The sequence below is a fragment of the Pituophis catenifer genome, unplaced genomic scaffold (genome assembly GCF_029215685.1).
Source record: "Pituophis catenifer annectens isolate HBS135680 unplaced genomic scaffold, rPitCat1.0.hap2 SCAF_6, whole genome shotgun sequence".
Taxonomy (NCBI): domain Eukaryota; kingdom Metazoa; phylum Chordata; class Lepidosauria; order Squamata; family Colubridae; genus Pituophis; species Pituophis catenifer.
Genome location: NW_027256886.1, coordinates 27850478 through 27864557, shown reverse-complemented (window position 1 = coordinate 27864557; position 14080 = coordinate 27850478). Strand labels below are relative to the sequence as shown.

Here is a 14080-nt window from a genome sequence, read left to right as displayed (position 1 = left end):
AAGTTCATTTCCTCTTATTAATGTCATTAAATCTTATTTAATTTATACAGACAACAATTATTACTATGTTGTGGACAGTTTTCTAAATATTTTGGAAATGGTTCTGCTGTGTACAACAAATGCACAACAATTGATTTTGATTTTATTGTTTTTCTTTTGGATTAAAACGTTAGCCTCCTCTGTACTTTAACCCAAACGATTAATGGATGTTTTATGTTATAATTTTTAGAGAAATTAAATCTGCTCCAATATATTTACAATGTAAACTAATAAAGGAGATGCTTTTCTCTACTGTATGCAGCATAAAGCAAGTAAAATAGTTTGACTGATTTTTATGCAATTAATTATGCCCAGTTGAAATGAACAACATTGACTTTGTAGAATGGAAAAAACCCTACAATGATTGTCTTTCCTTTTACTCTAAGGAGATCTCTGAGATCACATGAACCTTTTTATCATCTTTGCACAACAGATCATGTTTTGATCACACTTCTTTAGGTTATACTTAAAAACAGCGGGGCAAAATGTACAGCCTGTTCTATACCTCTTCTATAGCCCCTGGAGTTCCTGTCAAATAAATGGGGTGTCAGAACTGCGACCTCATGCCTGTGCTCCGCAATCATTTCAGTTTGCCATGAACCCTGAAAGGGAGGAAGGGGACTTGAGGCGAAAGTGAAAGTTAAGAAAGTGAAAGTGCCTGTTTGAGAGGACATTTCAAGGTCCCCCTGTGATGAGAAGAATGCAACTACAATCCAGCCTACAATCAGCCTGCCGTTTCCAAAATATCCTCTTTGAAATTGATTGGACAATGGGGGACCGGCAATGGGATGTGCCTAAGGAGGAAAACTTTTCACTTGGGGTTTTGGCACGTGAATTTCAATTCTGGCTTTGCACTACTATATTTCACTTGCCTTCTAGTAAACTACTGTATACCTTTCTCAACCCAGTGGTGTTAAGGATCATTCTTACTTAGAGGATCAAGCTGAGGCAGGTCTGACATAGGATATAAGCCTTTTTCGTGGTTTTTAAATATTGCCATAGACTTCTGGAGGAAAGAAGAATAGCCTCACAAATAAATGGAACCAGAATGGTTGTATTGGAGTGGATGCAGTGGTGGGATTCAGCTGGCTCTGTCCGGATCATGCGAACCACTATGGTGACTGCAGGAGGCTCCGCCCACATGCCCAGATATAATATGTGTCTACTGCGCATGCTCAGAAAGCTTTGCGCATGCACAGAGGTGGCATATGTGAGCCCTCACATTTATGAACTGGTACGGAAGGTAAGTGAATCCCACCTCTGAGTGGATGGTTGGGATAAACGGATAGGAATTTGCCAAGATATGTTAAAAAACCTGAATGCCAAGTTCCAGATTTGTAATCAAAAAGTCATAACAGGGGATAGCAAGTGGGCAAGGGAGCAAAGAGTTGGAGATTAGGAAGACAAAATGTATCTGCTACTAGACAGTTTGGAGCTAGTGAAGAAAATTAGAATTAATAAACACCAATGTAAAAAATGAAACCGAATAATTAGGAAATGGATAAAGAACTGCAGAAAAATACCTGGGGATGAAGGGATGGAGCAGACATTTAGCCTTGTTTCATGGCTAGGAAGAAGAATTAACGAGAATTTGAAAAGGACGAAGAGATAAGGAAACAAAGAGACAAAGTGTTAAAGAAAGCAAGAATGATTACAGCAAGCAGAAAACAAAAACGTGCAAATCATTTCTCCCTGCAGCATTTTGGACAGTGCAGGTTTCTTTCTCTGCTGCTAACAAGCTTACAGATGCAAAGGAATAAGCAGGTTCAGATGGCAGTATTCAGCCAGAGCAGGAGAGAGAAGCTGACAGCTTCAGCAACAGGGAAATTGCCAAGCAAATTATTTGAAGGAGGATTGAGGCTTACAAGACCCAGAAGCAGCAGCATCTGTTCCAGGTAGATGAAAGAGATTCCATGCAGAAGAGATCTAAAGTACCTATTTCAGCGCTGAAAACCATTAAAAAAAAAAACAAGAACCCTGACCCTTCCTGCTTTTGAAATTGTATACTCCAGCTTTAAATGAAAACATTCCTGCAATAATCTTGGTCTCCTGCAACCTTCCCCAATCAGGGATAGTATCTAATTATATCACACACCTGTATTGATATCAGGCTGGGAAACAAATCCCCTGTGTTCAATGGTATGCAAAACAAAGGCTCTTACTATTATGAAGGCATTTAAAAAAAAACACCTACTGTACATTTTGCTGAAGCAAAGGTGCTCTTGATTTTTCTGGATTTAAGGACAATATGCAAATAGTGGCCAAGAAGATCCCCGGTGTGTAAAAAAAATTACTCAAGGGGAAAAGGGCACAAATTGATGGTAAAATGAAAAGTATTTCAAAACACAGCACTGCTGAATTTGCAAATATTTGTGGTAATAAAATATGGTGTCCTGAAAAAGTTATAAAAATAACACTTGCAATAACACATTTAATGAACTAAGACTAGCAGTTATTCTTAGAAACACATGAATATATTAAAATCAGTGGAAGGGCTTTTATACATTTGGCATATCACAGAATCCTGTGATTAGAGACTTCATGAGAGCTCTTGAGGACATTGAATATAATTGAAGACAGAAGTTTATTCAGCTGTGGTTCACAGGTCATAGACTGTCTCTCTTCTGGGGCAATTAGTTGGAAATTAGAAAGCTTCCAATTCTTTTTAAGAATGGTTTGCTCTATTGACCAAACTAACATATTGTGGTTAATATGAATGCTGACTAATATATGAAACAAGCCAGCTTGAAATCTTGTTTCAGAGAAGCCTGAATTATTACTTTCCATAATGTTTTGGTTCAGATATTATGTTAAACAAAAACTTATATTACTTTTCTTGAATGTGCTAAAGGACTGAAAGGAAGAAAAACATGTATGTGTCAGACTAAGATTTATTTATTATTGTTTATATCACACTAAATTATGATTTCCCAATCTGTATAGTGAAATAAATTGCACTTATTGTAAAATACATCATTTCAAGATGGTAGACTGTCACAAAAGCTAATGGACAAATGTACTTAAGTTCTATGACTTACTATGAATTGTGTTTGAAACAGGTGAGGGAAGGATTATGAATAGCTTCTCAATTCAAAGCAGTTAATTTCTATTGAATAATAAGCTCTTCTAGGTATTGTTAAATTAATTTGCACTTTTTTCTTGAGAGTTATAGCAAACCTAGACCGGGGTGTCAAACTGGTGGCCCATGAGCTGGATGCATCATGAGCAGGCCAGGCCCAGTCTGGCTCTGCAAAGGCAAAAAACATTGCAACATGTCATGTGATGTCACGTGACATGATCAAGTTTGACACCCGTGACCTGTTCTTCCAGAATTATTATACAAAATCACTTGTACAATAGGAGTTTCTGAGCAGGAGTAGGCAATTAGTTCCTCTCTGAATGTTTTAGATTGAAACATAACTCCAAGTTATAATACAATGAATGATGGGATTATGTTAAGGGGTAGAAAAATTGCCATCCAAAAGAGAATCAGATTGCCTATCTTTATCCTGAGAAAATGTGCCTTAAGAGGTTCACTAAAACATGTCACCCAACCAAATAGCAGTCCTCCCTGAATGCCTCTCTTTGTTGAAGGAAATAAATAATTCTAGCCGTTTCATACTAACATTAGAGAATGATACCTAATTATTTATAATAACTTTAGTAAGTGGACTGACATGAACAAGATCCTTTTCACAACACTTGGAGAATTTTATTTATAATTCACATTTCTAAAACTCCTGTACTTGTTGATAACTCCGAATGATTTTTGGAATAGAAGAAATAACAATCACAAATAGAAAAGGAAGAAAAAGGAATTACAAATAGAAAAGGAGAATGATCATCTTGCATTAAAAAATATTCATTAAAATCCTTTAAAAACCAGTCAATAGGGAGCCTGCATTTCTCCCTTGTCAAGAGTCTGAGATAAAATTAGTTTTTAAGGCATATTTAAGAGAAAGCAAGTTGGAGCCTATTCAAATTTTCAGGTGATCTATTCCTGAAGGCAGGAATTATGACAGAGTAAATGGGACCTCCTAAAGTCTTATTGAATGATGTTCCTTAATGGATGGGACCTTCAACAACTGACTCTATCCAATCTTATGGAACAGGCAGAAAAAATCTCTGGTCTTGGAGATTAATAAATTGGTTATTAAAGACTGAATCCTTTTTGCAGATTTGAAGGGTTTATGGATGTCGTGATTGCAAATCACCCCACATAAGATAACTACCTTTCAGTTTACAAAGCAGTGGTTTTTACATGTATGGTACAGTGGTGGGTTTCAAATTTTTTTACTGCTGTTCTGTGGGTGTGGCTTGGTGGGTGTGGCATGGCTTGGTGAGCATGGCAGGGGAAGGATACTGTAAAATCTCCATTCCCACCCCACTCCAAGGGAAGGATACTGTAAAATCTCCATTCCCTCCCCAATCCAGGGGAAGGATACTGTAAAATCTCCATTCCATCCCCAATCCAGGGGAAGGTTACTGTAAAATCTCCATTCCCTCCCCAATCCAAGGGAAGGATACTGTAAAATCTCCATTCCCTCCCCAATCCAGGGGAAGGATACTGTAAAATCTCCATTCCCACCCCACTCCAAGGGAAGGATACTGTAAAATCTCCATTCCCTCCCCAATCCAGGGGAAGGTTACTGCAAAATCCCCATTTCCTCCCGATCAGCTGGGACTTGGGAGGCAGAGAATAGATGGAGGTGGGGCCAGTCAGAATTTTTATTACCGGTTCTCCGAACTACTCAAAATTTCTGCTGCTGTTTCTCGAGAACTGATCAGAACCTGCTGAAACCCACCTCTGGTATGGTGTGGGGATTCTATTTTATAAACTTTAAAGTTGTTAATGATGTATAAAACATCCTATCCTCATTATTAGTGCTCCTACAGCAGTGCCAGAAGATGGAATGAAAGCCATTGGTCTATTCAGAAAATGATAGTTACTGTATTTTATTTTCCCCACAATGATCTATGTTTAGTTTAATGAAAAGAAGGACTAGAGTGACATGATAGCAGTGTTCCAATATTTAAGGGACTGCTACAAAGAAGAGGGGGTCAACCTATTCTCCAAAGTACTTATTCAGGATGCGATACAAGAAGTAACAGATGGAAACTAATCAAAGAGAGAATTAATTAATAAATTAAACTAATCAAATGAGAACAATTAATCAGTGGAAGGGCTTAAAAAGTTGTGTGTGCTTCTTCTTAAGAAGAAATTGGACAACTTGTCTGGAATGGTATAGACCAGGGTATTGGACTAGAAGTACTCCAAGGTCCCTTCAAACTCTATTATTCTGTATTCTATTTTGTATTCTGATCAATGTTTCCTTGACATTTTTAAGATGTCTAGACTACAACATGGCTGGTGGGAAAATTCTGGGAGTTGAAGTCTAAGCACCATTATTTTTCAAAAAGCTAGGTTACCTCTATCCCATTCTTGGAATCATAGTTTCAACATCTCACTAGGTTGTCAGGGTGGAAAAAGGTACTCTATTTTTGCTTTAAAGTTTGCTATATAAACTCTCAATAAGGTTGCAACTTATTTTACTTTTCCATTATTGGTATTTCATATTCAATATGAGTTCCAGTTTGAAAGCTTTTGTTTAATTTTTTTTTAAAAAGCAAGATGTGTTTTTAAGTTAAATAAATGAAGATAATGTTAAATATCTCTATTGATGTGCATCAAGGCTGCCTTGTATTCTAGAGAAGTTGAAACACAGTGAAGTGGCTGCATTTAATTACTACTGAACATTATTGATGATCTCATAATTCTGCATTATGAAAACTATTAATAAGTGGAAATAAATGAGCTACTAATCCATGACAGGTTAAGTGATAAATGTACTGAGAACTGATAATCAGGCTAGGCATAAAAAAGTTACACTTTGATGAGTGTAGGTCATTGTACTCAAGAGTAGTTGCACTTCAAAGAAATTGTGATGATGCAATACTTGGAAACATTCACACAGTGAAAAAAAGCAAGACCATTTTGGAACTTTTAAAGCGTGACTATTAAAATGTAATCTGCCAACTACTATTGGATTTCAGGTTTTTTCATTCCTAATTGTGACAATATTTGAATTTGACAAATTTGAACTATCATATATATTCCTTTATGCTTTAAATGTATGAGCATAATAATTATTTCCAGAGTAGTAGCCATAAAAACCACAAAGACTTCCTATACTATTAGGGGAATAGCAATTGTTTCTTATTTTAGCTTATTCCCTTTATTTGCACTTAGACAATACCATCTCATAACAGAGAACATGTAACCTATTTTTCCTATTCAGCCTCTTCTTTGAGGCCAACTCAACTGTTGGTGATAGAATGAAGCAGCTGCTTCAGGCTTCAGGTTCTTGATAGTACAGATCCCCAGTGTAGAGTTGGCAGGGGAAAAATGTGTATGTCACAAATAAATATGTATTCTTAACCTCAATGGCATCAAATAATATGCAAAATGTGTGTTGGGATGTCATAATGCAAGTTTTGCCTTTTGTACTGGGATCATGATACTGTTTGAAAGTAAACAAGGGGTGTCTAATGAAGTTGCAACACATGTTTTGTTACTTGTCCCAAATCCAGATGCCTATGATATCATTAAATCTATATAATTTGTGGGTTTGAATTTATGATTGAAAAATATACTGGGGCATCAGTTTTCATGGGCTTATTTCATTGATGCATATCATAAAAGAAAGAATGAGAGATTTTACAAAGTAGAAAAAAAAAAACTTCTAAAAAAATCCAATCCATGTATGTCTAGATGTTGCTGGTTCCATATTAACTACCAATCGTGATGGAACTATGGATACTCTGAATATTTATTATAGGCTGGTTTTTGGGTGCAATAAAGTTTAAGTTTCAAATTTCAATATTTCCTACTGTCTTCAATCTGTACTTCCCAATATAGTTTCCAGAATTCTTAACCAGTTTGGGGAAGGCTGCTAAAAACAGTCTTCAAGAAACAAGGATGAGAATAAGACATTTTCAGAAGATTTACAAAGATTTACAAAGCAATGTGTAAGAAATTCCTTAAAATTTAGAATATGAATTATAAAAGTGTCTTTGATTACAAAGTACATAATTTTCCAAAATGCTTTTAGAAATGGAAAAGAGGAACAGCTAATGAGTTTCTTCTATTGAAATATCAAAACTGAAATTATTCAGCCTATGTCCATCAACAATAAAATAATTTATTTTACAATCTGGATGACTATTGAATGTACAAAAGATATATGACTTCCTGATTTGAGAATCAGAATTTTCCTGAGCATCTTAGAAAAATTTAAAGCATTCAGTTCCACACGTATGAATATAAATTTTCAAATATTTATATTTAAATTTTAACTTGCCTGAATAGCAGTTTCTATCCTTTGATCCTCATCTGGATCAATTCCAACCCTATGAAGAAAAGAAAGACAGCAAAACGTAAATACAGGACAGGCAGAATTTTATTCATTTACATTCAATGTAATATTTAATAATATTCAATATTAAAAATTATTTAATACATAAGTAAAATAAGCAAAAAGAAAAAAATAAGTGAAATGTCTGGTATATTTAACTGGTCTATTCAGATACATATTTTGTCATCTGTTTCTACATTAATATATTACTGAGAGTGGTAGGGAAGTGCTCTTTGAAACGATATATGGAAAGCACGTTGTTCTATACCTTACTGACCATTCTCAGTTGCACTTTTTTTCCTAATGAAATATAGTTCCAATTTTATCACAATATATCACAGTAAGAATAGGTGACTGGTGAAAGATATTTTGTTAAGTCTCAGCCAAAGTGACATAAGAAAGGATGCCTTCTTTTAATTGCCTTTCTTGACAGTGAAAACTTCAAAGATTAACTTTGAACTAATTAGAATCCTCTTTTATTAATCTTTACTTTTTTTTTTTTTTTTTTTACTTTTCACCTATTTGTGATGGCCAAGCCTTTCTTTCTATTTTATAAACTCCTGCCAAAGATAAATCTCAGGGCAACCTTGGATTAATCCTTATGTGCAATTTTTTTATCCCCCAAGGATGAACTTTACGTTGAAACTGTACTTGAAAGACTCCCTAGATAAGTTATTTTTAACTAACCTTTGATATGGTAATCTCAGAGGCAGCCTTTCTAGCAAAGCAACCTCAGGTGTCTGAGAATTCATTGTTCTTACATCAGCATCCTCTGATTCAAAAAGTTCATTACTCAGATTTCCATAAAAGCAAAGCCCAATTTATGTATCATTTACTCTATGCCCTATGAATAAAGGAAACTAACCAATAAGGAGAAAAATATTTAGCTATGGTATCGTGGGACCTGTCTCCCAAGATATAGGTTAAGGACAGGGTTAAAAAGGTTACAGTATTTATACCTTTAGAGACAAGCCTAACACAATGCATCTATTTCATTGGCTATGTGCAAGTAATCATCTTGTATGACAATGCATTAAAAAGGTAAAGGTTTCTCCTTTCCAGTTGTGTCCAAGTTTTAACGTTTTATTAAGTTATAAGATACAAAATACAAAGGTAAATAGGAAAGCAGTGGGGGGAAACAGTGGGGGAGAGGGGAAAGAGAAGTGAGGAAGGGTTGTGAAAATGAAAAAGAAGCATTGACTTCCGACTCCCTCTGTTGCAGTAAAATAAAGCATTAACAGCAAACTACAACTTTGTTTTTTTTTTAAATAGTAATATAAACTAGCCATTTCTATAAGTCCAGTTGTATCCAACTCTAGGGGAAATGCTCATCTCTGTTTCTTAGCTGAAGGAGGCAACATTGTCTGAGACTTCTGTGGTCATGTGGCCAGCATGACTATACACTGAGATGCATGGAACAGTTACCTTCCTACCAAAGTGGTACCTATTTATTTATTCACATTTGCATGCTTTTGAATTGCTAGTTTTGCAGTACAAATATCTATAATGATCTAAATGGTCACTAAGGATCTGACTCATCATTATGAAAATATGCTAAATTGTCATGACAGAAGGGGATGTGGTGGCTCAGTGGCTAAGATGCTGAGCTTGTCGATCGAAAGGTCGGCAGTTCAGCGCTTTGAATCCCTAGTGCCATGTAACGGGGTGAGCTCCCATTACTTGTCCCAGCTTCTGCCAACCTAGCAGTTTGAAAGTACGTAAAAAAATGCAAGTAGAAAAATAGGGACCACCTTTGGTAGGAAGGTAACAGTGTTCCGTGCGCCTTTTGGCGTTTAGTTATGCCGGCCACATGACCACAGAGACGTCTTCAGACAGTGCTGGCTTTTCGGTTTTGAATGAGCATTGCCCCCTAGAGCCAGGAATGACTAGCACATATGTGTGAGGGGAACTTTTACCTTTACCTGTCATGACAGGCATGCTGAACTTATGGCACTGTAAAACAAGGACACAGATTACCTGTAAACTGCTTAGAGAGTGGTGTAAAGCACTTTGAAGCAGTATATAAATCTAAGTGCTATTGCTCCATGACTTAATATTTTGGAGATAATGGTGGAAGCTTTCATTTGGTACACTTTATTCCTATTATTATTTACAGTATTTAGTTTTTGTTGTCAGAAAAGCTTTCAGATTTTCATTTCTCAAGGTAACCATGAATTTTGGGTAATGTTTAATTTTAGAGATTCATATTCAAATCTATCTTTACATATAGAACCCCTCTGGGCCAGTCACACTTTTTTCACAATAAAAATTACTCAAGTATCCAGTTATTATTGTCTTTGATTGCTTATATTTATAGCTTTTTATACTTAGTAGCTAATATAGCATTGTTGTTCTACATTATTGCCATGCTTTTGATTTATTTTATCAGATGACAAACACATAGTTTATTTTGATTATGGTTGAGTGGTGAAACAAGGCCCTGATATGGGATTCTGCTTTAATAGTATGATTTAAGGGTTTTATTCTCAGAGGGAACTGACTTTGATAATGATGTCAGGGCTGAAGAAAAAAAAGGAAATTATTACTAAAATCTTGTAGTTGTATATTGATTTTTTGAACAAAAATTTTAAAATTTTGCAAAAGATGTGTCTGAAAAAAAGTCTGAGAACTATTGGCCTAGTAGTAAAACAAATTTCTCCTTTATATCTAGCTGCTAAATATGTCTGAAGATTTATTAGATAGAATATTTTAAAGTATTTCTTAACACATGTCATACCTTTCATAATTTAGTATAAATCACCATAAAAATGTATAATTTCTTCCAAATGCTTTAGAAATAATTTATTCAAACTTATAATTATGAGAACATTCCCAGGATTAAATTTGAATTAAAAGATATGGATTGACAGAAGATTGTGAGAACTGATAAAAGATGACTGATGAAATGGAGAATATGCCATACTCAGTAATTGGCAGGCAGAAAGCTGTTCATTTTTTGCCTGAAAATTGTCATTGTGCATTAAAATATGTTAAAATTAATCTTTGAATTATGCAGTGGCAAGAAAATAATATTTTTTCTGGATTAACATAAAAAGTAATCAATGATAATATGTTCATTTGAAGGTTGATTGCTGAATATGATAAGTCTTTTATGTGATGAAAGCAAAGCATGCATAAAAATAAGTGGTATGCTTAGCAAGTGGTTCAGCACTGACCAGGGAGTCAGTGGTGGGTTGCTAGTGGCTTGCCTCGGATCGGGTGAATCGGCAGCAGTGGGAGGCTCCACCCACTCTCCCGGATGCTTCTATGCATATGCAGAAGCGTCACACACATTAATGAGCACGGACATGCCCATGAGCAAACCAGTAGTGATGGATTTTGAAATCCACTACTGCAGGAGTAACAATATGCAATTTCTCTCTCTGGTTATTTGTAATAGGAATAATAATATAGGAATGTTTAGGGTAACAGTAGAAGTGTTTTGGTTGAGGATATGAATATAGGTGGATGAAAATTATGCTTTTATTGGCTAGAATCAAATTATTTGACGCTAATATTAGATAGACTAATATGCAATGAGGAATATGAATCTTAAAATACATGCACCAAAGGCCAAAGTGTTTTATAGAAAAATGAGGAAAACAAGTTGCACATAAATGAAGCAAATATATAAATTTGTAAATCTGTAAATTATTTATTTATTAATAAATTATTTATTTATTTATTATTATTAAGGAAATGGAAAATGAATGGAAAAATTTTAGAATGTAGAAATGCTAATATAAAAGTAACAGTTATTATGTGACTTGTTGGGAGAAATGTAACATAAAAGTAAGTTGGATGCATCATGCAGATCATACAAATTGAAAGAAATGATCTGTTTTATGACTTTTGCACAACTACATCATTCAAATGACACAAAACACGGTGGGTGAATATTCTCCAATTAAACATTTATTTATCATAGACATCCTCCCAAATATCTATTAATATGACATTTCACTATGTCAAGTCATTTTTAAATTGACTCAGCCTTCCATCCTTCCAAGGTCGCTAAAATGAGGACACAAATTATTGGGGGCAATATATGCTGACTCTGTAAACCACTTAGAGAGGGCTGTAAAGTGTTTTTTTTCCCAGTGAAACTGGTCTATCAGGGCAACCTTATCTACTCAATTATGGGACGGAGCATACTGCTTCCACTTTTGCCTCTCAGCCCCAATCCAGGAGCCTTCACGGGCAGTCGCTTTCGTGACAAAGTATTTTGTGTTGAATTTATGTTTTACCAACAAAGAAATAAAGGGAGACTAGTATAGATCTATTTTAAGCTATTTAGCTCTCATCAGCTAGCCGTACCCTTCTTGGATATGTAGCCTGGATTCAAATCCCAGAAGGGTATGGCTAGCTGATGAGAGCTAAATAGCTTGAAATACAGTAGATCTATACTTGTTATTTTGTTGTTAGTTGTGAAGTCGTGTCCAACCCATCGCGACCCCATGGACAATGTTCCTCCAGGCCTTCCTGTCCTCTACCATCCTCTGGAGTCTATTTAAGCTCATGCCTACTGCTTCAGTGACTCCATCCAGTCATCTCATTCTCTGTCGTCCCCTTCTTTTTTTGCCCTCAATCTTTCCCAATCTATACTAGTCTCCCTTTATTTCTTTGTAGGTAAAACGTAAATTCATCAGAAAAAGAGGGCTGTAAAGCACTGGGAATCAGTATATGTCTAAGTGCTATTGCTACTGCTATTTTACACTATGTCTTTTGTGGCCTGCCCCCTGCATGATTTCCCATGCTTGAATTAAATCCCAAGGGGAAGGCTTAATATGATCACTCTTCTCATTGGGCAATCTCAGACTGAGAAGCCTAAAAGGCAGGGATGTTTCAGATGGATGGAAAGATAGTCACAGAAAAAATGGCCAAACTCACAAAGAGTAATATCTTTTGCCATCACAAACAATAAGCTAAGAAATAGTAATATACATTTGAAAGAGATTCTCATCCACTCTGAGAATAAAGTAGAAAAACAGAGCATTCTTTTTTCTTTAGAATAAGCATTTTAAGAACCTGCAGAATGGATTTTTGGCACAGCAGTTACCAGAAATAAGCCAATCACTTAAAATTAAAAATAATTTAAATAATGTTTAAATAATTGATGGACTGGAAAGATCATGGGATTTGAAATCTAAACAATATTTCTAGAGGTCATTAAGTTCAGGAAGAAGAATCAGCTGTGACCAAGTGTACCTACATTAAAGGTTGGAGATCTTTTGATTGTTGACAGATGGATGAAGATGGACAGAAGATGTTTTACATTTAGTGCTTAGAGAAATAAAAATATCTTTGGGTATATAGAAGTTATATGTAAATTAATAAGTATTGAATTTTATTTTTAAAATTTTGTAGAAGAAGGAACTCAATCAGTAGAAAGACAAAACCAAAATGGTTAAGAAGTTTTTTTTAAATAGAAGCTGTGAATAAAATGAGAAAAACAATCAGTTGTATTTTACAACTGGCACACTTTCACTTGAGAGAGGTAATTCTCTCTTCAGCAGGTAGATTTCTTTCATTCCCTCTGTTCCATTGCCTTTGGTTGTGGTTGTGTAATGTCTAGTCTTCCATTGTTTTGCAGAAAGCAGCAGTGGCAGCCACAGACAACAATGCTGAAATGACATGCGTTGATGTTGTCATGCAAATGCCACTCTAAGGGGCTTGTATCCTGGTGTCTATTCCAAGTATGTAAGTAATGTCCCAAAAGTGCTTTTTCAAGAGGAAGCTGGACTTTCTGGTTATTTTTTGAGGATGTTTCGCTTCTCATCTGAGAATCTTCTTCAGCTGAGACGAGCTGAAGAAGCTTCTCGGATGAGAAGCGAAATAACTTCAAAGGAAAACCAGAAAGTCCCAGTTGCCTCTTGAAAAAGCACCTTTGGGCAACCATGACCTGGATGACTGAGACTCTCCATAGATATGTAAATGACATTTGCCTGATGGTGTTATGCACATTCCACCATTTGCCCTCTCAATTCTCTCTCTCTGGACACCCATGGAAAGCATTAGCATAATTTTCTTGAAGATATATGTTTTAGACAAACCAGGCCAAGAAAAGTGCATGGATGCAGTCACTAAGACTTCAGCTTGGTTTAAGGAAGCACTAAATTGAATTCAGTATTCTACATTGGCATTTTCTGCTTTTATTCTTGTTACTATTTTTAACAATATCTAATTTAAAAGAGAAAGAAGCAATCTTCTACAAATTAGCTTGCATCAAAGCATATCAACTGGCTATCTCAGGCTCTAAGCACCTTTCCTCTCATCCACAGCTCTGACTGTTTATCATTAATTCCCCAAAACTCAGAAGTAAACCAAAATAAAAAAACAAAATACTTCAGAAGTCGTATCAGTGTCTCATATGCTAAGAGTCCTAATTAGCAACCTTAAATGGATAAGGTAATATGATAATATAGTCCAGAGTATATACAGCATATTTCAAACTTTTATTCATAAATTCAAAGCAGGAAAACAGTGAATACTTTTCTATATATGACCTACCCCAATAAAATAAAATTAAATACAAAATCCAGAGAAGCTTCTTGTGGACTGAGATGAAAATTGGAAATAACCAGATCAGAAGTTCTCAGGAAGGGATAGACACCAAATACCTGCAC

The 14080-nt window shown here is 35.4% G+C and overlaps 1 protein-coding gene across 1 annotated transcript in view; it reads right to left on the bottom strand.

Moving 5' to 3' along the window:
- SLC9A9 (solute carrier family 9 member A9) overlaps positions 1-14080 on the bottom strand; it is a 260985-nt gene that overhangs the window by 70824 nt on the left and 176081 nt on the right. The window contains exon 13 of the mRNA XM_070945808.1: positions 7401-7449. Within this exon, the coding sequence (XP_070801909.1) occupies positions 7401-7449 (49 nt within the window). The remainder of the gene's footprint in view (positions 1-7400; positions 7450-14080) is intronic.